The 14088-nt window shown below is 41.4% G+C and overlaps 1 protein-coding gene across 1 annotated transcript in view; it reads left to right on the top strand.

Moving 5' to 3' along the window:
- LOC140076249 (uncharacterized) overlaps positions 1-14088 on the top strand; it is a 39035-nt gene that overhangs the window by 20643 nt on the left and 4304 nt on the right. Inside the window, exon 3 of the mRNA XM_072122779.1 lies at positions 13873-13946. Within this exon, the coding sequence (XP_071978880.1) occupies positions 13873-13946 (74 nt within the window). The remainder of the gene's footprint in view (positions 1-13872; positions 13947-14088) is intronic.

Here is a 14088-nt window from a genome sequence, read left to right as displayed (position 1 = left end):
TTCAAAAACCTCAGACTGTCCTTTAGGGTGGTGGTTGGACAGTCTGGAATTGCCAGCTGTAAACAATAGAAGGTCCTACAGACTCTGGAGTACAGATCTTTCCTGGTCTTACTCTCAATAAAACCTTTGTCTATACCCCATTTCTTCAGACACCTTATTCCATACTCCAGATACTGGGGGAGAAAGCCAGGAGTCCACCGACCCCTCTTGAGACTGCCGCCTCGCACCCAAGATTCTGCAAAAGGCAATATCCAGTCCCTGACACTACTTACCCACAGGAGACTGTGGTTTGAGTCCAAGTTACCAAAATTAGCTTTCAGAAACATGGAGTCAAAGAACACCCTTGGATTTAACATATCCAGTCCACCCTCTCTCCTCTGTAGGTAGGTTATCCCTCTTTTTACTGGGTTCAACCTGTTCCCCCATAAAAGCTGGAAGAACAGGCTAAAGAGCCTAGCGGAGAAAGATTCTGGCAAAGGAAAGACGACAGAGACGTAGAGGAAGACAGGGACCAGGTAAGTCTTCATCAGAGTAACCCTTTCTCTATAGGTCAGCCTCCAGTTCTTCCATCGCTGAACCTTTACATTTCCGGTATCCAACTTCTCTTCCCAATTTAACTTGGAATTATCTTCCCTCCCAAATTTCACCCCAAGGATCTTAATATGGGTGGAGGCCTTTGCAAACTGTGGCAGATCAAAGCCAGGAGCAGTGTCCAATGTCCAGAAAGCTTGACTCTTCTCTAGGTTGACCAGAGACCCGGAGGCCTCTGAGTAGCTTCTGATGGCTGCAGATAACATCTCCACCTCACGAGGCTCAGATATCACCACAGTCACATCATCCGCGTAGGCAACAACATCCAGGGGCAAGCAATGGGGGACCGGCACCCCCTGAAAATCACACCGCTGCAGTGATCTCAGGAACGGATCGATGGCAAACACATACAGAAGTGGACTCAGGGGGCAGCCCTGTCGCACCCCTGCCTCTACCCTGAAAGTGTCCCCCTGCCAACCATTGATCAGAGGAAAGCTCTTTGCCTCTCTGTACAAAGTTCTCAGCCAATCTATAAATTGTCCCGGAATACCGTACTTTGACAAAGTGGCCCATAGATAATCGTGATCAACCCTGTCAAAGGCTTTAGCCTGGTCCAGACCTACAACATATCTCCCACACCTCAGAGCTTTACATCTCTCAAACATCTCTCTTATCGAGAGGACTGCTCCAGAGATGTTCCGCCCTCTTACTGTGCCGTACTGAGAGCCTGCCAACAGTGCCGGGGACAAACAGACTAATCTACAGAATAGAATTTTTGCCAAAATTTTTCTGTCAACATTCAAGAGGGCGATCGGCCTCCAGTTCTTGATGTCGCTAGGCTCCTTACCTTTGGACAGCAGAATTAGCGATGAGACCCTCATGGATGGAGGCATCAGGTTATTTTCTAGACAATTTCTGTAAATATTCACGAGGATTGGAGCTAAGAGGTCTCTGAACTTCTTATAAAATTCTGCTGTTATCCCATCAGGACCTGGTGCCTTCTTCAGATTTAACTTATCAATAGCCTCTTTTATCTCCTCCACCGTTATTTCTGCTGTTAAAGGAGAAAAGTCCAATTCTCTAGTGTCAGGGCCTGGAGTTGCCTCCAAGAATTGGGTCACTTTTTCCTTATCCAAAGCTTTCTTCTGAAACAAGTCAGTATAGTACGATCTCACCACCCCCAGGATTCCCTCCCGAGACTCTTGTAAAACACCCTGGGAGTCAGTGAGACCTGCGATCAGTTTTTTCTCCACACGCTCCCGGCAATTCTCAAATGGATCCGGTGCCCCTCGGGTGCCATAGTCACGTTCGACTACCAGGGAGGTGTACCTACTGTACTGATACTGTCTTATCTCAGATTTCAGCCGGTCAATCCTTTGTTGGTCATCCCCACCCGCCGAATAGAGCGACTCCAATTCTTTCCGCAGTCTCAGATACTGGCTGTACTTACTTCTCCCTTTCTTAATTGACAGTCTCTGCAAGAGGGATCGGATCTCCTCCTTGACGTCCTCCCACCAGTCGGCCATGTTGTCATAAAAATCCACTCTGTCAAGTTGGTTCTGGAAAAAATAGTGCAAGTATTCCTCAACAGAATTGTCATCTAATAGACTAGAATTTAGTCTCCATAGCCCTCTACCAACATCAGGATACTTATTGGCACCCAAACAAAAATATAAGGCCAAATGATCGGAGTATGGGACCGTTCTTTCCCTTCTTTCCCTTATGGCTTCAGTAGGACTCACCAGAGCGAGATCTATCCTACTGCTGCGTCCTGCACAAGTGTAGGTGAACTTAGGACTCCTACCACCCTGTACAAAAACATCAGACAGGCCAGACTGCTGAATTATACTATTAAGGACCTTACAGTCTCTGGTAAGGGGCCTACCGTTCCTGTCCCTGGTGGTAGTGGTGGCATTAAAGTCCCCAGCCATGATGACAGGAATAGACGTGAATAGATAAGGCTTTACATCGTTAAAAAGCTGAGTCCTTTCGGTCACTGTCTGTGGGCCATAGATGTTAATGAGCCGGAGTCTTCTGCCTCTGATGGTGACCTCTAGCAGCAGGCACCGTCCCATCGATATCTCGGTGAGTCTGTGGATGGTGACATCATGGGTGTTAAACAAGATAGAGACCCCGGCATAAGGCTCCACAGCCAGCGACCAAAAGGAAGGACCAGACTGCCAATCTCTCTCCGCCTCTCGCAGGAGACCCAAGGTGTTTAAACGGGTCTCCTGCAAGAAATATACATCGGCCTCGAGATACTTCAGGTGGTCATATACAACATGCCTGGTCCTTCTAGCCCTAATGCTATTCACATTGCTGGAGATCACAGAAAGATGGAAGTCTGCCATCAGAAGAAGAAATAGAAAGAGCATCCCCATCATCATAGATCAGAGTCAGAGTTGTCTTGCTGACTACTAATCTCCATATCCCATACAGACTGAGACTCGGCATGAAGCGGTTTCCTTTTTGTGGGAGGATCCCCCCTTGGATCATCATCATACTCCTCCATCATGCGTTTCAGTTCTCTCTCTATCTCCTCCTCTCCATCTGACTCGGACAGTACGCTGTACCTATTAGTGGTTACGGTAACATCAGCCTGACTCTGTACTTTCATTTTAGAGGGTTTTTGGACAGTGGTCCATGCAGTCTCAGGTTTTCTGGTGCTCCTGTCCTTTTTCCTCTTTTTAACAGCACTATTATTATCCCCAGTGGTAGGTGCTGGTGCTGGGTCAGGAGAAGGGACAGGCACTGGCTGCTCTGCAGGCTGCTCCACTACCTCCATGTCCCCCTCAATGTTAGCTATCTCTGGGTGGTCCGGGGCACTACCACCAATGTCAGGGGTCTCTGGTACCGTTTGAACTGACCCTGACAATAGGGCCTCCTCCTCCTGCTCCTCCTCTGGTATATCTGCCCCTTCCATCAGGTCTTCATCGGGGAGGTCCCTACAGATGTTGTGCCAGGCTTCAGGACAGTCCCTATGGGGGTGACCAATCTGACCACAAAGGTTGCACCTGATGGTCTTGCAGTTGGCGCTCACATGGCCGAGGTCCCCGCACAGGGTGCACTTCACTGTGGTGCAGTTACTCGCCACATGACCGGATCTTCCACACCTAAAGCATAACCTGGGCTGACCAAAATAAAAGCATACACCCTTCTCTCTGCCGATAAAGAATGAGTTGGGGAGGTGATGGGTGATGTTCTGGTGTTGGTGTAATTTAACCAGGACCCTCCACCCCCCGGTCCAGATCCCATCCTCATCCCTGGTCTTAGTCATGTCTGACATGAGGGTGCAATGTCTCTTGAGCCATATGATGATGTCTTGAGGTGGGACAGACTCGTTCCAGAACATTATGGTGACAATCGCTGTATCTAGTTTGGAGATGGGAATGAAACTAAACTTACTCCATCCCTCAGTATCTCTGTATCGGGGGCATTGAGCCCAGAACCGGTCCAGATTACACATCAGCTTGAAGCTAATGTCATACCCCTGTCTGTCAGGCAGATTTATCACTGCCAGGATGTCGGCTGGCTGGAAACCCATCTGGGTGCACAACATGTCCCTGACCACATGTCTCCTGTCAGGTAGATCCTCCTTAGCCCCTCTGTGCCTAAACCGGACAACATTCCTCCTCTTGAAGGCCTGGCCGGTGTAATGGGTGCTGGAGGAGAAAAATGGGGAACCCCGACTCCACGCATTCCCAGATGACTGACCCCTGTCCTGCTGTGGGGGATGTGTGGGCTGTGTACTGTCTGTACTAGGGGGCAGCTGACCACCCGGACCATGGGGCTTCTGAGCAGCTGGACTATGGGGCTCTGCTGCTTGTGGTGTAACTAAAGGGGGAAATTCCTCGCCCTCTACAACATCAACATTGGGGGTCTCTGTGTCACCAGCTGCCACAGATTGTACCTGAGATGACTCCTCAGCTGGGACATTATCAACCACAAAAACATCAACATTATCAGAAATATCTGCAATATCAGACATGTCAGCAACAGTATCAGAATTAACCCTTTGCACAGCACAGTCCTGAATGTCCTGCTCAGATTCATCCTGAACCTCACAGTCCTGCTCAGATATGCCTTGGGGTACAGATACAGTGTTACCTGCATGTGAGAGTCCAGAGTCCTCCTGCAGTGCGCTGCCTTCTGGGACTTTTGGTGTCTCCTCCACTACTTCACTGGCAACATCAGGTTTACTTACTGCTGGAGCTTGTAGTACCTTGTCATGGCATGCTGGGACTTGTAGTACCTCGTCAGGGCACGCTGGGACTTGTAGTACCTCGCCAGAGCATGCTGGGACTTGTAGTACCTCATCAGGTGTAGTGGCAGGACTTGGCTGTTGTTGCTCTTTCTTGTAGACTTGTCCCTCTTCAAAGGGCAGAGTAGCTGGCTGTAGTATGGGCCTTACATGGGACTGCTGAGTCTCAGTCCTGGATGATGAGGCCTTGTCTCTCTCAAACCTCTGCTGGTTTCTGAAAGTCTCTCCCACTGGCCCCATTTGCTCAATGATGGCCTCCATCTCCTGCACAATGTCAGCAAGTTGTTTTGCGCACGTGTCCAGCTTCTTGTCCAGCAGGACCTGCTTCCCCGGGTTTGCTGCTTTTAGCTTATACGTGCAGTCAATCTGTTTTTGCAGGAAAAGTTTCTGCTCTTTCAATGCCTCCATCTTCCTCACCAGTGCTGGGATCTGTCTGGCCAGCTGGAGCTCAGGTGATGGGGGCTGCAGTTTGCTGCTGCGCTGTTGTTCCGGCCTGCTTGCAGTACTGGACCCTGCAGGTGCACCATGACCGCTGTTTCCTGGCACTGAACCCCGTGATTTTGGTGCAGAGTTCAGAGATTCCTGGATTTTCCCGGCTGCTGTCACTGCTCGGGGGTCACAATCTCCTGATGGGCGACTGGATCCCGGATGTCTTGCAGACACGACGCTGGTAGCACCTTTGGATCTTGCTTCTTGGCTGCCTTTGGTCTCTTTCACAGCCTGCATTCCCCCAAACCTGGTACGATCAGATGGTAACATCACCTGCTGCTGCAGGTTCTCCTGGATCGTCTGCCTTTCCAGTGATGTCCTCCTCTGCCTGCCCGGGGTGGAGGTGGATTGTCCACCTGAGGCTTGCACTGGACGCTGCTGCACACTCTGCATGATACCTGACATTGGACTCTGCGATACTTCAGGCTTGTTCACAGGCAGAACAACCTTCCTACTGGTAGGTGGTTTCACCAAATTCTTGCTTACTGTTGCTTCTTTTTCTACACCAACTTTCCTGACACCACTGCAACTGCTGACATTTGTTCCAGTAACAGACATTTTAGGGTTAACATCTCTTACTTCAGCTTGCTGATTGCTGTTCGCCAAATTAGGCCTAGAAGCCTGGGCCTTGCTTGGGGAGCTTCCCCACCCAGGGTGGCCCCGCCCTGGGCTATCTCCAGACATGCAGAGGTCTCAGGAGCTCACACCACGCACAACCTCACCTCTAGGAGGCAGGATTATAGTAGTTATATTCCTGTACATAGGGGGCAGTATTATAGTAGTTATATTCCTGTACATAGGGGGCAGTATTATAGTAGTTATATTCCTGTACATAGGGGGCAGTATTATAGTAGTTATATTCCTGTACATAGGGGGCAGTATTATAGTAGTTATATTCCTGTACATAGGGGGCAGTATTATAGTAGTTATATTGCTGTACATAGGGGCAGTATTATAGTAGTTATATTCCTGTACATAGGGGAAAGTATTATAGTAGTTATATTCCTGTACATAGGGGGCAGTATTATAGTAGTTATATTCTTTTACATAGGGGGCAGTATTATAGTAGTTATATTCTTGTACATAGGGGGCAGTATTATAGTAGTTATATTCTTGTACATAGGGGGCAGTATTATAGTAGTTATATTCTTGTACATAGGGGGCAGTATTATAGTAGTTATATTCCTGTACATAGGGGGCAGTATTATAGTAGTTATATTCTTGTACATAGGGGGCAGTATTATAGTAGTTATATTCTTGTACATAGGGGAAAGTATTATAATAGTTATATTCCTGTACATAGGGGGCAGTATTATAGTAGTTATATTCCTGTACATAGGGGGCAGTATTATAGTAGTTATATTCTTGTACATAGGGGGCAGTATTATAGTAGTTATATTCTTGTACATAGGGGAAAGTATTATAGTAGTTATATTCTTGTACATAGGGGGCAGTATTATAGTAGTTATATTCCTGTACATAGGGGGCAGTATTATAGTAGTTATATCCCTGTACATAGGGGGCAGTATTATAGTAGTTATAGTGCTGTACATAGGGGCAGTATTATAGTAGTTATATTCTTGTTCATAGGGGCAGTATTATAGTAGTTATATTCATGTACATAGGGGGCAGTATTATAGTAGTTATATTCCTGTACATAGGGGGCAGTATTATAGTAGTTATATTCCTGTACATAGGGGGCAGTATTATAGTAGTTATATTGCTGTACATAGGGGCAGTATTATAGTAGTTATATTCTTGTACATAGGGGGCAGTATTATAGTAGTTATTTTCCTGTACATAGGGGGCAGTATTATAGTAGTTATATTCTTGTTCATAGGGGCAGTATTATAGTAGTTATATTCCTGTACATAGGGGGCAGGATTATAGTAGTTATATTCCTGTACATAGGGGGCAGTATTATAGTAGTTATATTCTTGTTCATAGGGGCAGTATTATAGTAGTTATATTCCTGTACATAGGGGGCAGTATTATAGTAGTTATATTCCTGTACATAGGGGGCAGTATTATAGTAGTTATATTCCTGTACATAGGGGGCAGTATTATAGTAGTTATATCCCTGTACATAGGGGGCAGTATTATAGTAGTTATATTCCTGTACATAGGGGCAGTATAATAGTATATATATTCCTGTAAATAGGGGCAGTATTATAGTAGTTATATTCCTGTACATAGGGGGCAGTATTATAGTAGTTATATTCCTGTACATAGGGGGCATTATTATAGTAGTTATATTCTTGTACATAGGGGCAGTATTATAGTAGTTATATTCCTGTACATAGGGGGCAGTATTATAGTAGTTATATTCCTGTACATAGGGGGCAGTATTATAGTAGTTATATTCCTGTACATAGGGGGCAGTATTATAATAGTTATATTCCTGTACATAGGGGGCAGTATTATAGTAGTTATATTCCTGTACATAGGGGGCAGTATTATAGTAGTTATATTCCTGTACATAGGGGAAAGTATTATAGTAGTTATATTCCTGTACATAGGGGAAAGTATTATAGTAGTTATATTCCTGTACATAGGGGGCAGTATTATAGTAGTTATATTCTTGTACATAGGGGGCAGTATTATAGTAGTTATATCCCTGTACATAGGGGGCAGTATTATAGTAATTATATCGCTGTACATAGGGGCAGTATTATAGTAGTTATATTCTTGTACATAGGGGGCAGTATTATAGTAGTTATATTCCTGTACATAGGGGGCAGTATTATAGTAGTTATATTCTTGTTCATAGGGGCAGTATTATAGTAGTTATATTCCTGTACATAGGGGGTAGTATTATAGTAATATTCCTTTACATAGGGGGCAGTATTATAGTAGTTATATTCCTGTACATAGGGGCAGTATTATAGTAGTTATATTCCTGTACATAGGGGGCAGTATTATAGTAGTTATATTCCTCTACATAGTGGGCAGTATTATAGTAGTTATATTCCTGTACATAGGGGGCAGTATTATAGTAGTTATATTCCTGTACATAGGGGGCAGTATTATAGTAGTTATATTCTTGTACATAGGGGGCAGAATTATAGTAGATATGTTCCTGTACATAGGGGGCAGTATTATAGTAGTTATATTCCTGTACATAGGGGGCAGTATTATAGAAGTTATATTCCTGTACATAGGGGGCAGTATTATAGTAGTTATATTCCTGTACATAGGGGGCAGTATTATAATAGTTATATTCCTGTACATAGGGGGCAGTATTATAGTAGTTATATTCCTGTACATAGGGGAAAGTATTAAAGTAGTTATATTCCTGTACATAGGGGGCAGTATTATAGTAGTTATATTCCTGTACATAGGGGGCAGTATTATAGTAGTTATATTCTTGTACATAGGGGGCAGTATTATAGTAGTTATATTCTTGTACATAGGGGAAAGTATTATAGTAGTTATATTCCTGTACATAGGGGGCAGTATTATAGTAGTTATATTCCTGTACATAGGGGGCAGTATTATAGTAGTTATATTCTAGTACATAGGGGGCAGTATTATAGTAGTTATATTCTTGTACATAGGGGAAAGTATTATAGTAGTTATATTCCTGTACATAGGGGGCAGTATTATAGTAGTTATATTCCTGTACATAGGGGGCAGTATTATAGTAGTTATATCCCTGTACATAGGGGGCAGTATTATAGTAGTTATATTGCTGTACATAGGGGCAGTATTATAGTAGTTATATTCTTGTTCATAGGGGCAGTATTATAGTAGTTATATTCATGTACATAGGGGCAGTATTATAGTAGTTATTTTCCTGTACATAGGGGGCAGTATTATAGTAGTTATATTCCTGTACATAGGGGGCAGTATTATAGTAGTTATATCCCTGTACATAGGGGGCAGTATTATAGTAGTTATATTCCTGTACATAGGGGCAGTATAATAGTATATATATTCCTGTAAATAGGGGCAGTATTATAGTAGTTATATTCCTGTACATAGGGGGCAGTATTATAGTAGTTATATTCCTGTACATAGGGGGCATTATTATAGTAGTTATATTCTTGTACATAGGGGGCAGTATTAAAGTAGTTATATTCCTGTACATAGGGGGCAGTATTATAGTAGTTATATCCCTGTACATAGGGGGCAGTATTATAGTAGTTATATTCCTGTACATAGGGGGCAGTATTATAATAATTATATTCCTGTACATAGGGGGCAGTATTATAGTAGTTATATTCCTGTACATAGGGGGCAGTATTATAGTAGTTATATTCCTGTACATAGGGGAAAGTATTATAGTAGTTATATTCCTGTACATAGGGGGCAGTATTATAGTAGTTATATTCCTGTACATAGGGGGCAGTATTATAGTAGTTATATTCTTGTACATAGGGGGCAGTATTATAGTAGTTATATCCCTGTACATAGGGGGCAGTATTATAGTAATTATATCACTGTACATATGGGCAGTATTATAGTAGTTATATTCTTGTACATAGGGGGCAGTATTATAGTAGTTATATTCCTGTACATAGGGGGCAGTATTATAGTAGTTATATTCTTGTTCATAGGGGCAGTATTATAGTAGTTATATTCCTGTACATAGGGGGCAGGATTATAGTAGTTATATTCCTGTACATAGGGGGCAGTATTATAGTAGTTATATTCCTGTACATAGGGAGCAGTATTATTGTAGTTATATTCTTGTACATAGGGAGCAGTATTATAGTAGTTATATTCCTGTACATAGGGAGCAGTATTATAGTAGTTATATTCCTGTACATAGGGGGCAGTATTATAGTAGTTATATTCCTGTACATAGGGGGCAGTGTTATAGTAGTTATATTCTTGTACATAGGGAGCGGTATTATAGTAGTTATATTCCTGTACATAGGGGGCAGTATTATAGTAGTTATATTCCTGTACATAGGGGGCAGTATTATAGTAGTTATATTCTTGTACATAGGGGGCAGTATTATAGTAGTTATATTCCTGTACATAGGGGGCAGTATTATAGTAGTTATATTCCTGTACATAGGGGGCAGTATTATAGTAGTTATATTCCTGTACATAGGGGGCAGTATTATAGTAGTTATATTCCTGTACATAGGGGGCAGTATTATAGTAGTTATATTCCTGTACATAGGGGGCAGTATTATAGTAGTTATATTCCTGTACATAGGGGGCAGTATTATAGTAGTTATATTCTTGTTCATAGGGGCAGTATTATAGTAGTTATATTCCTGTACATAGGGGGCAGGATTATAGTAGTTATATTCCTGTACATAGGGGGCAGTATTATAGTAGTTATATTCCTGTACATAGGGAGCAGTATTATAGTAGTTATATTCCTGTACATAGGAGGCAGTATTATAGTAGTTATATTCCTGTACATAGGGGGCAGTATTATTGTAGTTATATTCCTGTACATAGGGGGCAGTATTATTGTAGTTATATTCTTGTACATAGGGAGCAGTATTATAGTAGTTATATTCCTGTACATAGGGGGCAGTATTATAGTAGTTATATTCCTGTACATAGGGGGCAGTGTTATAGTAGTTATATTCTTGTACATAGGGAGCGGTATTATAGTAGTTATATTCCTGTACATAGGGGGCAGTATTATAGTAGTTATATTCCTGTACATAGGGGGCAGTATTATAGTAGTTATATCCCTGTACATAGGGGGCAGTATTATAGTAGTTATATTCCTGTACATAGGGGCAGTATAATAGTATATATATTCCTGTAAATAGGGGCAGTATTATAGTAGTTATATTCCTGTACATAGGGGGCAGTATTATAGTAGTTATATTCCTGTACATAGGGGGCATTATTATAGTAGTTATATTCTTGTACATAGGGGGCAGTATTATAGTAGTTATATTCCTGTACATAGGGGGCAGTATTATAGTAGTTATATCCCTGTACATAGGGGGCAGTATTATAGTAGTTATATTCCTGTACATAGGGGGCAGTATTATAATAATTATATTCCTGTACATAGGGGGCAGTATTATAGTAGTTATATTCCTGTACATAGGGGGCAGTATTATAGTAGTTATATTCCTGTACATAGGGGAAAGTATTATAGTAGTTATATTCCTGTACATAGGGGGCAGTATTATAGTAGTTATATTCCTGTACATAGGGGGCAGTATTATAGTAGTTATATTCTTGTACATAGGGGGCAGTATTATAGTAGTTATATCCCTGTACATAGGGGGCAGTATTATAGTAATTATATCGCTGTACATAGGGGCAGTATTATAGTAGTTATATTCTTGTACATAGGGGGCAGTATTATAGTAGTTATATTCCTGTACATAGGGGGCAGTATTATAGTAGTTATATTCTTGTTCATAGGGGCAGTATTATAGTAGTTATATTCCTGTACATAGGGGGCAGTATTATAGTAATATTCCTTTACATAGGGGGCAGTATTATAGTAGTTATATTCCTGTACATAGGGGCAGTATTATAGTAGTTATATTCCTGTACATAGGGGGCAGTATTATAGTAGTTATATTCCTCTACATAGTGGGCAGTATTATAGTAGTTATATTCCTGTACATAGGGGGCAGTATTATAGTAGTTATATTCCTGTACATAGGGGGCAGTATTATAGTAGTTATATTCTTGTACATAGGGGGCAGAATTATAGTAGATATATTCCTGTACATAGGGGGCAGTATTATAGTAGTTATATTCCTGTACATAGGGGGCAGTATTATAGTAGTTATACTCCTGTACATAGGAGGCAGTATTATAGTAGTTATATTCCTTTACATAGGGGGCAGTATTATAGTATTTATATTCCTGTACATAGGGGGCAGTATTATAGTAGTTATATTCCTGTACATAGGGGGCAGTATTATAGTAGTTATATTCCTGTACATAGGGGGCAGTATTATAGTAGTTATATTCCTGTACATAGGGGGCAGTATTATAGTAGTTATATTCCTGTACATAGGGAGCAGTATTATAGTAGTTATATTCCTGTACATAGGGAGCAGTATTATAGTAGTTATACTCCTGTACATAGGGGGCAGTATTATAGTAGTTATATTCTTGAACATAGGGGGCAGTATTAAATTAGTTATATTCTTGTACATAGGGGGCAGTATTATAGTAGTTATATTCTTGTACATAGGAGGCAGTATTAAAGTAGTTATATTCCTGTACATAGGGGCAGTATTATAGTAGTTATATTCTTGTACATAGGGGGCAGTATTATAGTAGTTATATCCCTGTACATAGGGGGCAGTAATATAGTAGTTATATTCCTGTACATAGGGGGCAGTATTATAGTAGTTTTATTCTTGTACATAGGGGGCAGTATTATAGTAGTTATATTCTTGTACATAGGGGGCAGTATTATAGTAGTTATATCCCTGTACATAGGGGGCAGTATTATAGTAGTTATATTCTTGTACATAGGGGGCAGTATTATAGTAGTTATATTCCTGTACATAGGGGGCAATATTATAGTAGTTATAGTCCTGTACATAGGGGCCAGTATTATAGTAGTTATATTCCTGTACATAGGGGGCAGCATTATAGTAGTTATATTCTTGTACATAGGGGACAGTATTATAGTAGTTATATTCTTGTACATAGGGGACAGTATTATAGTAGTTATATTCCTGTACATAGGGGGCAGTATTATGGTAGTTATATCCCTGTACATAGGGGGCAGTATTATAGTAATTATATTCCTGTACATAGGGGGCAGTATTATAGTAGTTATATTCCTGTACATAGGGGGCAGTATTATAGTAGTTATATCCCTGTACATAGGGGGCAGTATTATAGTAGTTATACTCCTGTACATAGGAGGCAGTATTATAGTAGTTATATTCCTGTACATAGGGGGCAGTATTATAGTAGTTATATTCCTGTACATAGGGGGCAGTATTATAGTAGTTATATTCTTGTTCATAGGTGCAGTATTATAGTAGTTATATTCCTGTACATAGGGGGCAGTATTATAGTAGTTATACTCCTGTACATAGGAGGCAGTATTATAGTAGTTATATTCCTGTACATAGGGGGCAGTATTATAGTAGTTATATTCCTGTACATAGGGGGCAGTATTATAGTAGTTATATTCTTGTACATAGGGGGCAGTATTATAGTAGTTATATCCCTGTACATAGGGGGCAGTATTATAGTAGTTATATTCCTGTACATAGGGAGCAGTATTATAGTAGTTATATCCCTGAACATAGGGGCAGTATTATAGTAGTTATATCCCTGTACATAGGGGGCAGTATTATAGTAGTTATATTCCTGTACATAGGGGGCAGTATTATAGTAGTTATATTCCTGTACATAGGGGGCAGTATTATAATAGTTATATTCCTGTACATAGGGGGCAGTATTATAGTAGTTATATTCTTGTACATAGGGGGCAGTATTATAGTAGTTATATCCCTGTACATAGGGGGCAGTATTATAGTAGTTATATTCTTGTACATAGGGGGCAGTATTATAGTAGTTATATTCCTGTACATAGGGGGCAGTATTATAGTAGTTTTTTATATATACATCTCTTGTACCTACATTTTTAATTGTTGCTAATATTCTTTTTGGTTTTTTAGTGTGAAAACTGATATTACACCGGAGTACAGAGAGGAGCTGAAGTTCCTGCTCCACACGGCACTGAAGCTGACAGGTGATATATGTTGTTATAATGTATATGTCAGGTCTTCTTTCTCTGTTGAGTGCAGATTTAGGCTACATTCATACGATGTTTGCCGTACGCCGTATTGTAGTACATTGGCTCCGGGTAGAGGAGGAGGGCGGAGAGTGGCGCT

The sequence above is a fragment of the Engystomops pustulosus genome, chromosome 8 (genome assembly GCF_040894005.1).
Source record: "Engystomops pustulosus chromosome 8, aEngPut4.maternal, whole genome shotgun sequence".
Classification (NCBI taxonomy): Eukaryota; Metazoa; Chordata; class Amphibia; order Anura; family Leptodactylidae; genus Engystomops; species Engystomops pustulosus.
The sequence above is the reverse complement of the archived record's forward strand: the minus strand, read 5'-3'. Positions and strand labels throughout refer to the sequence as shown.